This window comes from Manacus vitellinus, unplaced genomic scaffold, assembly GCF_001715985.3.
Source record: "Manacus vitellinus isolate BGI_N305 unplaced genomic scaffold, ASM171598v3 scaffold_48_pilon, whole genome shotgun sequence".
Taxonomy (NCBI): domain Eukaryota; kingdom Metazoa; phylum Chordata; class Aves; order Passeriformes; family Pipridae; genus Manacus; species Manacus vitellinus.
The window spans coordinates 6,000,687-6,013,655 of NW_021940593.1; the positions used below are offsets into that span (position 1 = coordinate 6,000,687).

Genomic DNA, 12,969 nt, shown 5'->3' on the forward strand with positions numbered 1-12,969 from the left:
CAGGGGGAGCCCTTCTCCCTCCTTCCCTCCCTTTTCCCCCTTCTTCTTCCTCTCTCCCCCCACTTCTAGTGATGGTTTTCGTGGGTGGCACTGCCAGGTTTGGAAATGACCTGGCTCCACACCCAGAAATTCCCAGGAAAACCACTTATTTCTTGTGATCCCCCTTGCCCTCCCGACTGTGGCATTTTTCTGACAGTGCCGTGGAAAAAAAAGGTGAAAAGGAGCAAGAAAACACTGTGGGTAGACAGGCTGCTTCCTCCCAAGGTGCTAAAAAGATTTGGGAAGAGAGTGGCTTTAATATTGCTTTTTCCTTTCCCTACTCCAAGCAGCAACACAGGAGAGGAGGGTCCTGGCTTGGCAGCTCAACCCCAGAGCTTAGGGGTAGCAGTGGGAGGATACTGGGAATCTGAGGGGGCAAGGAACTGGAGGGAGGTGGTGAGGGGAGGGGGAATTGTGGGAAAATCCCCAAATGCTGCTCTGGGCTGTCCCTGTTGGGGTAGAGAGTTTTCGAAACCTATCTGGGAGAAGGTGGAGCGTGAAAAACATAGAGCAGCTTCTGTCCTGGAGGCAGGAAATGATCCAGGAAATTCCAATGTGAGCAATAAGAACCAGGTCAAAGACCAAAAATTGATGTAAAAAATGCCTGTCACTTGGGAGTGACTTTTTTAGCCAGTACTGCCCTTGGCCAGCCTTGAGCTGATACTGATGCCCAGTCTCCCCAGGACAACCAGCCTCATCCCTGCACCTTGTACCCAGTGCCTGTGGGGCATCAACACCTGCTGGAGGGAAATGGAGGTGACTGGGAAGCAGGAAGTGGATTTTAGGGGCAGTTACAAAGAGAGGAGGGAGGAAGATTCATCTGCATCTTTTGTTGCGTGGGAAGGAGTGGAAGGGGGGTGATTAATGCCATTAAAAATTATTGTGCCAAGTACTAAAGGTATGCACAGCACTTTAGGAGCCTCAGACTGGGCACACCTTGCCAGGTGTCAGGCCAACTCTGGGCACAGGGTCTACCTGGAGGAGTTACAGTCCTTAAAACCTCCCCAGAATGGTGTCCCTGAGGGGGCTGCCCTGGTTTTGGTGTTCATGGCTGTGCAGCCTCCCAGCTGAGGGCATTGGGCACCCCCAGGTGCAGTGGCAGGGGAAGGGGGGTATCCATGGTGGTGAGCACTGCCCTAGGGAGGAGGATTTGGGCACAGAGATGGAGTCTGGGGAAGGCAAGGCTTGGCAGATAGACCTGTTTGGCACTGCAAAGTACAGAATGTGTTGGCAGCACGTGTGTGGTGTGGGTGCATCCGCTGGCCCTGTTGGTGCTGCTTCCCTGGTATCCAAGGAGCAGGATGGGGCATCCCTAGGGACAGTGTCTGTAAGCTCTTCAGGTGTCTGGGGCTTGCTGGTAAAGTGGCCTGGGGTGACTTTTCTGGTCTGGCTTGGATTGCAGCAGGGGAGGGGTTGAGATACCTGCTTTGGCTGAAATGGATGGAGACCCCTCTGTATTCCTAACTGGACACTGCCACACTCCCCCAAAGCTTCCCAGCAGCATAAAAAGGGCTGAAGAGATGTGAAGAGGGTGGCTTGTTCACCCTACTGCCCCCAGATCGCTGCCAAGTCACGGCTGGACACACGTTTATCTAACTACTCTCAAAGCACCTGAGGCTGCAGGTCCCCTGCTCCCGGGTGCTGCCCTTTGGCATTAGGTGGGCATCCCAAAAGATAGGAAGAAAAAGCCCCCCATCTGTCTGAGCCAAGCAACTGGCACACCTTGTGGGAGTGGGCAGTGGAGGGTGCCTGTGGGGTGCCCAGATCCAAGTCGTGCAGGTATTGGCACCCACAGGACCCACGAGATGCTGTGGGTGTGCCAGGGCGGGATTCATCCCTCAGGTTGCCGTGCCCCTTGCCAGCCTCTCCACTGCCCTCCACGGGAGTGCCAGCATTTATTTATTGTGCCAAAGATAATGCTTCGTTTACTGTCCAAGGAGCATAAGAAAAAGACCCCCTTCCCCCTCAAAAATGGGCTGTGATGTTCTTCCTCCCAAATTCCCAGCTGCACCCCCAGTCTCCCCCCCTCTTCAGTGCTGGCCTGGGCATTGGTACTTTATTGCATTAGGAATATTTGCAGTGGTTCCTTGCTGTACCTCGGAGCAGGGGCCCCTCACACCCCACAGCTGGGGTCCCCTGGGGGGAATTTAGGCAAGGGGGGCTGCGCTGCAGGTGCTAACCCTGACCTCAGGCTGAGAGGTGGGGGAGATTCAAAGCAGGGTGTGATAATTCCCCACACACACACACTGCTCTGGGGTGGTGATGCTGCAGGGCTGGCACCCAGCACTGGGTGTTTCATGGAATCCTGGAGTGGTTTGGGTTGGAAGGGACCTTAAAGCTCATCTTGTTCCAATCCCTGCCATGGGCAGGGACACCTTCCACTAGCCCAGGTTGCTCCAAGCCCCGTCCAACCTGGCCTTGGACACTTCCAGGGATGGGGAATTTATTCCAGCTGAGGGCAGGCTGAGCTTGAATAGCTCTGGCTACACAGGGATTTGATCCTGTCTCCAGGAGGAGAGGATGACTCTAGTCCCCTAGTCCCCTTCATCCTCCTGGGCCTGGCAGAGCCATCGTGTCATTCCTGTGATATAACCCTTGTCCAGTGTTACCACGATGTATAAAATTTTGTACATATGAGATTCAGAGCTTTTTAACTTTTAATATTTATTAATTTTGGTTTTTTTTTTCTTTTTGGAACTCTAACATAATGTAAAAAAAGAAAAAGAAATCCACATAAAAATCTCTTGCTGCTAATTTATTTGTGGGGTGGGTGTGTAAAGGGGGAAATACAAATGGTTATTGAAATGGATTTATTTTACGTTATTTCAACCCAGCCACTCCTCCTTGTCAGCCAGAATTTCACATTGCTGTTTTGAGCAGGGGAAAAACCTCTATGTATATACATATACACACACATAAATAGGTGGTTTGGCCACTGCAAAAATAAATATTGATGTGTTGCTGGTTCAGGCCAAAAAGCTGCTCCTATATATGATGCTGAACACCAGCTGCTTTTGCCAGGGTTTTTAGGTAACTCCTCGTGCAAGGCTTAGTGCAGCCTTGGTTTTCCCATCTTTTGGATGCTCCACTCCATCCTTGAAGCAGAAGCACGGTGCTGGGAGAAGAGAATGTGTTCTCTGTGCCCAGGGTTGCTTGGTGGGTGCACTGTCTCACCCCATCACTGGCAATGAGTGGAGAATCATGGAATGGTTTGGGTTGGAAGGGACCTTAAAGATCATCTTGTTCCACTAGACCAGGTTGCTCTGAGCCCCATCCAGCCTTGCTTTGAACCAGGAATGAGTCTCCAGCTCTGGCCACTTCGCTCCTGCCCGGGCAGAGCCCGTCTCTCGCAGCTCAGGGCCCCGCGGCGGCAGAGAGGTGCCGGTGGAGGTGCTCGATGAAGTCGGCTTGGGACTGTGGCAGGACACGGTGAAGCACGGCTGCGGGGATCCAGCCCTGTGGGAGAGAAAGCACCCCCAAGGTTGGTCCTGCCGGGAGGAGGAGGCTCTGCACAGCGGGGTGTGCCCCCCTCGCCGTCCCTGCCCGGGCGGCACTTGCCTTCAGGTCCATGCTCAGGAGCCAGGTGAGGCGGGTCCGGCCGGGGTCCCCCGCCAGTGGCTGCAGGACGATGCAGCTGAGCCGGGACTCGGCCCTGCAGGGGAGCAGGCAGTGAGGGTCCCCCCGGGGGGCACACGGGGGCAAGGAGGTCCCAGAGCAAACCCAGCGGGGGCGCAGCCCTTGGCGTGCCTCCCGTGCCGTGCTCGGTGCCCGCGTTCAGGGCTGCAGCGGTGCCCCCCCTCTGCAGAGACACGATACCCCGTGACGGTCCTTTTTGGGGGAAAGGGGTGTTACCTTACCTGATGCACCCTTCCTGCGGGGGCGGCGGCTCGGTGTGGGTGGCAGTGCCCACCAGGTAGGTGGCCGCGCCCCTCCTCCCGCGGTGCCGCACGCTGACCAAGTCCCGCCGCCCCACCAGGCTGGGAATGGTGACTTCGTGTGTCACCAGCGTGTCCGTCCCGACGCGCCGCAGCACCTGCCGGAGCAAGGAACGTGCCAGGAATCAGGATTAGGCTCCCTGTGGCTGCCCCTCCGGGGACATTTCTGACACCCCCTCACTCCTCCCCCCAAGCCACCGTGGGGACAGCGGCGTGGGCAGAAGCAGCAGCGAGAAGAGGTTTTTGGGGCTGGCACCTGGTAATAATTAAATTCCAGTCTTCAAGAAGGAAAAGGGATGATTTTGCAGCTTTTGGGGTTTTTTTTATTGTTTAATCTGTGATGGGAGCTTCTTGATGCTGTTTCTTTTCCAGAAGGCACAGGTAAGTGGTAGCAATAAATAAGCAGAGGCTGGGGAGCATCTGAGCCAGCCTGGATGAGCAAGGGGAGACTTTCTGGGGCTGGCAGCTTCCTTAGGGATATGCTGTAATTTGGGAACTGAGAAAGAAGCCCAGGACAACACAAGCTTCCTACAGCGTGAATATATTTGATTTTGCCTCTTTTTTTTGAGCTATCTGATTCCTTTGACAGTAGAGTCTGAGTAATGTCAGATTCCCTGATATGGAAAAACCTCTGTGAACTGGCACCATGAGGAATAGAGAGCTTGGAAATGACACATTTACAATGCCGTGCCAGCAAAGCGCATCTCCTCTCCCTGGGGTGATATCCTGCTCTTGCAGGAGTGTGGAATTAGCTTTAATCCTCCAGCAATATTAAAACTGCCCATAAATATGGGGGGTTTGGGTGCTGGCAACCCTGGTAATGGAAATTTTTGGACCATCTGCCCATGATGGCATCTCGCCCCACCTTACCTTCACCTGGCTGAGGTTCGGGTTCCACTGGGGCATCTGCTCCATCCTCTCAAAGAGCTCCTGGTGCAGCTGTGCCACGGGCACAGCCAGGACCACCTCTGCCCGAAACACCCTGCCGACCCCGGGGAGGGCAGCGCTGGACACGGCGGCACTGGTGTCCTGGGGGAGCAGAGACCCCCAGTCAACCCCAAAACTGGCACATCTGAACCATGCCACTATAGCCCTGGAAGTGCTCAAGGCCAGGTTGGACAGGGCTTGGAGCAACCTGGGCTAGTGGAAGGTGTCCCTGCCCATGGCAGGGGCTTGGAACTGGGTGGTCTTTAAGGTGCCTTGCAACCCAAATCATTCTGTGATTCTGCGAAGCAGATCCTCCCTCCCTGGACTAATCTCTCCCCTTGAGAGCTTTTCTGGCACGAAGCAGCCAAGGCCAGAGGTGGTGAGGGTTTACCAGCACGGGCTCTGCCTGCCAGCTGGTGTGCTGCTGCAGGATGCTCAGTGCTCGCTGCAGGGCCCTTTCTCCCTGGTGGATGTAGGAGAGGTCCACGCTGGAGGACTGGCTGGGGCTGACACCTCTGGTGGGCTCGGGGCAGGGAGCTGCAGGAGGAAGGCAGAGCAATGTGAAACACCCTCCCAGCCCCCCTTTGCCTGTGGACATGGCTGTGGGTACAGAAGTACAAAGGAGCTGGAGCAGGAGAGGCTTGCTTACCCAAAATCTTGGATCTTCTCATGCAATTGGTCCCCTGCTGGGCAGAGGTATGGTTTGGTCCAGAAAACCTTGCTGGCTTCCATCTGCTGTGTCTGTGCTGACTGCTTGGAAAGCTCTTTGAAATTGCTTTCCAAAGCAATTCCCAGTAACACCGTGGTACAAATTGCGCTTTGCTCGGGTATTACTAACATCACACAGGCAGCCTTTGGACCGAGCCACACTTCGAAAAAAGCAGATAAATTTGCCAATTTTCAAGTCTTTAGGTAAGTGGTGGAACTAGGGACACAGCAGGAGTGCAGCAAAACACAGCTAAGTGCCTCTGACCTCTGCTAAAAGCTTTGGCTGCCTCTACAGTGAGGAAATGCTATTTACCTTCCCACAACCTCAGGCTCTCCCACTAACCCAGCTTGCCATCAGCACAGGGAATGCTATTAAGCCAGCAGAGAGCTGGAGACCAGCCCAGCAGTGAGAAGACACTTTGTCCCCCAAAACATGGGTCCAATTTTGCGGGAGGGGGTGCATTTTAATGCACATCCCTCCATCATGTGCTGCAAGGAGGCTGTGAGCAAGGCTAGGAAAGGTGGGACCCACAGGCCCGGGCTGAGCTTACCTGTGTCCTTCCCCATCAGCTTCTGAAGATAATGAGGAATTTTGGAAGGCAGGCGATGGGATCCTCTTGCCACCAGCCCTCTGATGTCCTTCTGTACTGCTGCAACAGCTGCTGTCTTCAAGCCTAAGGGGAGAGGCGGGTGGGCTTTGGTGAGCACAAAGCGGGCAGGGATGATTCCATGGTGCCCCACAGCCCTGCTGGGAGGTCATTGCCCTGGGCCCAAGACTACCCCGTGCATGATACAACACAGGGGGACCACAGACGTGACATTCCTAAGGAGACACCCATCCGATGCAGACTCGACATGTCCTTTAGGACCCTCTGTCCTGCCTGTTTTTCCCGAGCTTGGAGGGGAGGTGAGCGGGGCTTACCGGGCAGGCGGCGGAGGGGATCGTGGGCGATGCCACAGCACAGCTTGACGGTGGCTTGCAGCATGGCAGGAGCAGGGAGACCTCCGGGAACGCGCTGCATCCCGCCGTGCCTTTATAGCCCGCCCGAAGGACGGCACCTGATGATAGGAGCACGCTGCCAGACAGCAGCTGGGAATACGGAGGCTCAAGGACAAGGCAGGCGAGAGGAGGGGCCGGAGGGAGCAGCCAGACTTCTCTCTGGATGTGCACTCCCTGCCTTTCTTCCTGCCCTTTGCAGGCAGCTATGAATGAACTCCAGGGCATGGCCAAGAGGGGACACTCGAGTGGTCCCCAGTGCCACTTTATTGAGGACTGTGGGGGTAAAGGCAAACTGGTGGCACTTACAGGGAGGGAAGGATGGGTTAGGAGATGACAGCAACGTGGCTTTGCTCTCAGGGAGCGTGGAAGCTGCTGCAAAACCATGCTCATGGAAAATGGGTGCTTCCTATGAAAACTTCATAGATGTGGTGGTAGTGATTGATGCTGCTGTAATCCCTCAAACAGTGCTTTATTTTCCTCTTTTCTACTTCACTCCCTTCTAAATGTCTCCTGCAGGCCTCGGGTGCTCACAGTGATGGTGGGATCACTACATCTTTTGGTAGGAAGTTCCTCAGTCCTTCCCCTTGTGCTTTTAATGGCCCCTCTTAAAAGGTTAAACCCAAACCCAACCATGTCACTCCTTAAAATACAACCACACTGGATTCCTCTGGATCTTTGCAGCACTTGTTTAACAATTTCATTGTTAAACACTTGTTTTTATAAATGATTGCAAATTGCAAATCATAAAAGTCATCCAGTGTGTAATAATTTCAGTTGTGTATAGCTTTTCTGGCTTGCTACAGTGACTACACACCACATCTTAATTAACCATGTGTCAACGTCAAGAGCAAAGTACACAATATTAAAGTCCACATTTTCAAGTGCTTTGATTTTTGCCATGGAAAAGCTCTTCCACCTGTCTGTTGCCAAGTGGTTGGATGCTTCCCTTTCACATAGCAGACCTAGGGCTCACTGTACCTTCCATCTATGAGGCTGCAACAGCCAAAATATTTGGGCAGAGAAGGCTTTTCAGCTTTTAAAGGGATAGGAAAGACCTCAAGGGTTGCAACTGGTGTGGTTAGGGTCAGTGGGTTTCTTGCCAGGCCAGGTTGGACAGGGCTTGAAACAAGCTGGTGTGGTGGAGGGTGTCCTGGCCGTGGCAGGAGGGTGGAACGAGGCGAGCGTAAAGGTCCCTTTTGAACCAAACCATTCTGTGATCCTTTGATTCTATGAGATGGGCCAGAGCAGGTGTTTGTCCCCGTGTCACTCTTTGTACCCTTGTCCCACACAGAATTGGGACTCTGGCTGTCTCTTCAAACACTGCTAATACCCGTTTCCCTATAGAAAGGAAAATACTCGCATTCTTGGCCAAGATGGAGTGGGTAGAACAATTTTCTAGGAAAAGACCAGTTTTTTTCCCATGGGTTTTGGACCTGATGTGCCAGAGGGTTTTATCCCAGCCCTGGAGACTTGTTAGCTCGGCTCAGCCAGTTTCCAGGCTCCCTGCCTGACTCACCAGCCCTGGCCCTGAGCTTTCCCCCCAGCTTTTCCTGCAGGGATAACCTCATGGCACAGCTGCTGTGGTTTGCCCAGCTGTGTCCTACTGCAGCTTCACAGCTTTTTCCCTCCATCCCTGATGGCTGGGCAGGTTATAACAGCAACCCTGCCGGCTGCTGCTCCATGGATGCTCCACTGCTTACCCACAGTCTGCTCCAGCGTGACTCCAGAGTGCTGTGACTCCCAGATAAGTGTCCCTGTGCCTGTCCCAGGCTTTCAGGGAAGCCTTGTAGGTTTGTTGGTGTGATGTGCATGGCCCAGGGCAGCTGCAAGCTCTGCAGCAGAGGCTTGGGATATGCAACTGCAGCTCTACATGAGGTTTGCTGATGCCACAGTTCGGCGCTGGGATTCACACCACTGCTTTGGTGAGTTCCAAACCACTTTTTCTTTTAATTTTTCACGGAGCTTGGCAAGTCACTGGGGCCCAGCAGTGAGGAAATACAATCTTTTTATTACAAGCTGCCGAGGAAGGAGAGAGCAGTGGCTGATCAGAGTTCTGCCCCAGCGCTTTAGACTCGGCTCCCAGGGAGAGCTGCTCCCTGCCCATGTCTATGCTCTCACACACATTCCCCTCACTTTTGTGCACTCTTTCTCGTGTTAGTTTTGTCTCTGGAGCCAGCTGGGATAGACAGGCAGATAATGTTTTATCGCCCTGTTTGGTGAGTGGTGTCCATGCGCTCTCCCGAGGGCTGTACGAGATGTCCTGGGAATGGTGTGGCTCGAGGGGGAAAAGAAAATATGGGAAATTGCCTGCGATGGCAAGCCTGGAGGCCAGGAGAGGATGGCATTGCCACCCAGAACCCAGCTCAGGGCGGTAAAGGGCTGCCAGGGGTCAGCCCTGATCCATCACGAAGGTCCCACGACTCTGTGTGCCGATTGCAGGACACCCCTGCGGGGCCGGAGTGGAGGGGCTTTGTCCTGACATCTCTATTAGATTTGGCTGCAGCCACTGGAGGTCACTGCCGATCTGCAGCTCCACGTGCAAAGCCACTCCTGGAGAGGCGGCAGGAGCCCTGCTCCAGCTCCTGGCTCTGGGCTGCTCTGCCTCTCGCCCCTTGCAGGGTCCCTCGGAGCCGGGTAGTGGCTGTCCTGGGGGATCTCCAGCAGGAGTCAGATCCGGCACCCCACCCCTCCCTGTATATCCCTTTCCTCTGCTCATGGATGAAAGGACCGTTTGGGGAGGCTGAGGGAGATGGGGGTGGCTATCCTGGAGAAAAGGAGGCCCGGGGGGGAATGGGGGGGGATTTTCGTACCCCCTACAACTTCCCGACAGGATGATGGAGTCAGATGGGGGTCGGGATCTGCTCCCGGGGAGCAAGTCACAGGATGAGAGGAAACAGCCAGGGGACGTTTAGACTGGACGTGAGGAAAAATTTCTTCCTGGAAAGGGCTGTCAGGCACTGGCATAGGCTGCCCAGGGCAGTAGTGGAGTCACCATCCCTGGGAGGATAAAAGATGTGTAGATCTGGCACTTGGGGACATGTCCAGGTCCCTTTCTGCCTACTTAGACTGAGGTGGCTCCACTCCAGCTCCATGGGCACAATACTGCCTGTGCTGGGTGACTGAGTGAAAGGTCCCTTCTAGGAGGGTTTGGAGCCATTGCCAAAGAAATGAGTGACTTCACTAAAAGGCCCATGTTCCTTCACTGCCTTTGCTGTTTGAGCATCCACCCAGGACTGGGAAAAAAATCTTGGGAAGGGGCCTGGAAAACCTGAGGGGTTTGGTGGCTCAGCAGGAGAGCAAAGCTTCCAGCAGCAGTGCAAACTGGTAAAATCTCTATTGAAACATCATCACCATTTCCATGGGATCTGGAAACACATTCTCAACTACAATCCCAGCTATAGGACCTGGTCCCTCTGGCAGGATAAGACTAGAAGTTCAAAAATTAGGGTAAATCTCAGCTGAATGACAAATCTGCCTCTCTGAATCTCCTTTAGAGAAGGAGAAAGGGGAAAGAGAACAATGGAAAAGGTCCCAAATGGCAAGAGGGTGCTTCTTGGCTTTGTGTGAGGAGCAAACACCAAGGCTGAGAGGTTTGAGGTCTGAGCGGTTCCCCCCAAACACCTGGGAGAGCAGTGAGTTTGGACAGGGACTGTGCAGGTGGTCACTAGGGTAGTGCCTGCCAGGAGGGGTTATAGCATCTCATGGGGATGTAAAACACAGCTGAGCCAGCCCAAATCCTGCCCTGAGACTGGAGGAGTGGGAAATTACAGGCTGCTCCTGGTGAAAGGGTGAGGCTGGGGAGCCAGTGGGACTCTGAGCTGCTATCAAAGCTGCAAAGCTGAGCAGGGCAACAAGGGTGATACAGGCTCCCCCTCCCACGGGCACACAGGGATCCCCCTGTTCAGACCCGAGGGCAAATCCCCTCTCTGTGTCCTTGAGGCCAGCTCTGAGACTGCCCTGTAATCAGCAGAGCCTTGGTGCAGGGGAAGCCCTGAGTCTAAGCAAAAATCTTGGATGGCCTCCAATACCTCTGCAGAAGTTGGCAGGAGAGGGTAAGGCAGGGTCTTTGGCCCCATGGGAACCCCCTCTTGCATGGTTGTTGTCATCTCTAAGGGTGCTCTGGGGGGTTCTAGGAGCAGAGCTGGCCCTCACATCCCTGTTCTGGAGCCCTGATGGGGCATTTAGCCACATGTCTCTGGGGCACCTTAAATACAGACCTAGACAGACCCTGGAGAGCTTTGGTCATGCTGTTCCTGCCAGAAGTGCTTCTCTCTTCTTCCCATCTGTGTGTCCAGAGAAGTTATAAGTGTCAAACAGAGAAAATATAAAAGCACATGGCATTTATTTCCCTACATAACCAAAGCACTGGTAATTAGTGTCCCCAGATGGAAACCCAAACAATTTTCCTCCCCCTAAACCAGGAGACTCAGTGCTACATTGTCAGGCTCATAATTTAAACAATATACTCAATGTCTCTCTTTTTTCCTAAAAAGCACGTTTTATAACACACAAAAAAGGGCTAAAAATATTTCAAATGCACATTATTATCAGGGAGGAATGAAGAAGTACTGCTTTTTCTTCATGAGCCTCCTTCCAGTGCTGGAGAGGTGTTGAGTGGTGGTGGCTGATAACAATCCAGCTCGAGAGCAGAGTGCAAAGTAGAAGAACAATATTTACTCGAAGCTAATTGTGGTTTTCATAAATGGTTGCCAAAAGAGCCCAAATATCAGCAGAAAAGGGAGGCTGCTGTATCTCTTTGTTGCTGGAACGCTGCCTTCTACCATGCAGGGTGGAGGGAATCTTATCTCCATCTGCTGCCTCGATTAAAAGAGAAGGGGAACTGCTGTTCAGGAGATAAGAGAGGCCAGAGGCTTCTCCATTAATATGTAAACTTTGGATCAAAAATGAAGATGAGAGGCTGCAGGCAGGAGTCATCTCTGGATTGATGGGTTTTGAGTCTGCAGGCATCAGCAGAAGGCACATCTAGTATGTGCTGGTCTTGATAAAGAGGAGGAAGAGGATGGGATGATGGGATGGAGGTGTGATCCCACTATTTAACTTTCACAGTTTTGGTTGAATTATGTCCACCCTGAAGGATGTTTACTTGAAGTAACAGCTTCGTAATGTTGGTCCAAACTGTTCTGTGATACATTCTCACATCCAGGGGGGACCATGTCAGTCAAATAGGATCTTTTGCCCTCTGTGGCAGCCACATCTGTATTTGCCCAAGGCTGCACCACCAATTACTCATTTAAAAAAATAATAATACCCAAGGTTGGAGAACTTTTAAAACACCTCGGCAGCTTTGAAATCATTTGGTTGCCCAGCTGAGTGTGGCTGACTTCAGATCCAGCTCTGTGTGCCACCTGTTAGAGCTGTAATTTCTCCATTTTCATTGTTTTCACTCCGTCCTAGGAGTCCTGATAATCTCAAAACACCTTTTCAACCCACTCTTTGCAAACACTAAAATTCTTGCGCCCTTATGGGTTTTAATTTCAAGGTGTTTTTAATGACCTCAGATGATTCCTGCAGTCCTGCCTATCCTAGAAGGAAAGAACACGTGGAAAAATTCAGGTGCAGACACTAGAGCAGGAAGCCACCAACCACATCCCTGGCAACAGAGTGCAAATTTCCCCCCAGGAATAAGAGGATGGCTCCAAGCTGTGAGGGGGGAGCTGGGTTGCCTTTGCATGCAAATAAATGCAAACACCTTCATTTAAGCCAGAAAGAACATATAACATTTTGTCTTGCTTCTCTGGCTCTCTCCCTGAGAATTATTCTGAGGTGAGTATCTCTGAGGATGTATTAAAAAAAAAGTTAAAAAACATCACACCTCCTCCAGAGATATTTTTTAACGTGCTCCTGGACAATTTGGCAGCACAAAAGCTGTGTGTTAAAAGAGGGTCATTCACTCCCTCCACTGGGAATTTCCTCCCAGCTGGCTGCAGATGTGCTCCCTCCTGACTGCTTTGATAAATGGGGAGAAAACGGGGCATTTGGGGGTGTAGGTTTGTGGGAGGGTTTCTTGGGCTGTGAGAAATCGTGGCCCTGTTTTTCACAAGGATCAGCCCGGCTTCCAGCAAGGCCTTCCCCGTGAAGGGGAAGAGTCCAGGTGGGGGAAATCTCAGCCTTTGGGGTGTGAGGGCAGGTTTGGCTCCTCCAGCCCCGAGCGAGGGGTACCTCTGGCTGTCCTGCAGCATCTCCTCTTGTGGCCTCTTCTGGTGTCCTTATTGCAGCATTTTTCTGATTGAAAGGTGGCTGTGGAGGGGTTGGGCAGGGCCCTTGGCAGCTCATGTTGGGTTCACAGGGGTGTGTGGCAGAGACAAGGCACTTCTCCAGTCCTGTAGTGCTCTGACTCAC

General features: G+C 52.9%; 1 protein-coding gene across 1 annotated transcript; it reads right to left on the minus strand.

The window, feature by feature from the left end:
* Positions 1-3,393: 3,393 nt before the first annotated feature.
* Positions 3,394-6,631, minus strand: LOC103760578 (steroidogenic acute regulatory protein, mitochondrial). Its single transcript, XM_029962613.1, has 7 exons — positions 6,532-6,631; positions 6,161-6,283; positions 5,293-5,438; positions 4,845-5,003; positions 3,897-4,072; positions 3,598-3,691; positions 3,394-3,495 (listed from the first exon to the last, which is right to left on the minus strand). The coding sequence occupies exons 1-7, from the start codon at positions 6,629-6,631 to the stop codon at positions 3,394-3,396; spliced, it is 900 nt and encodes a 299-aa protein (XP_029818473.1).
* Positions 6,632-12,969: the final 6,338 nt, after the last annotated feature.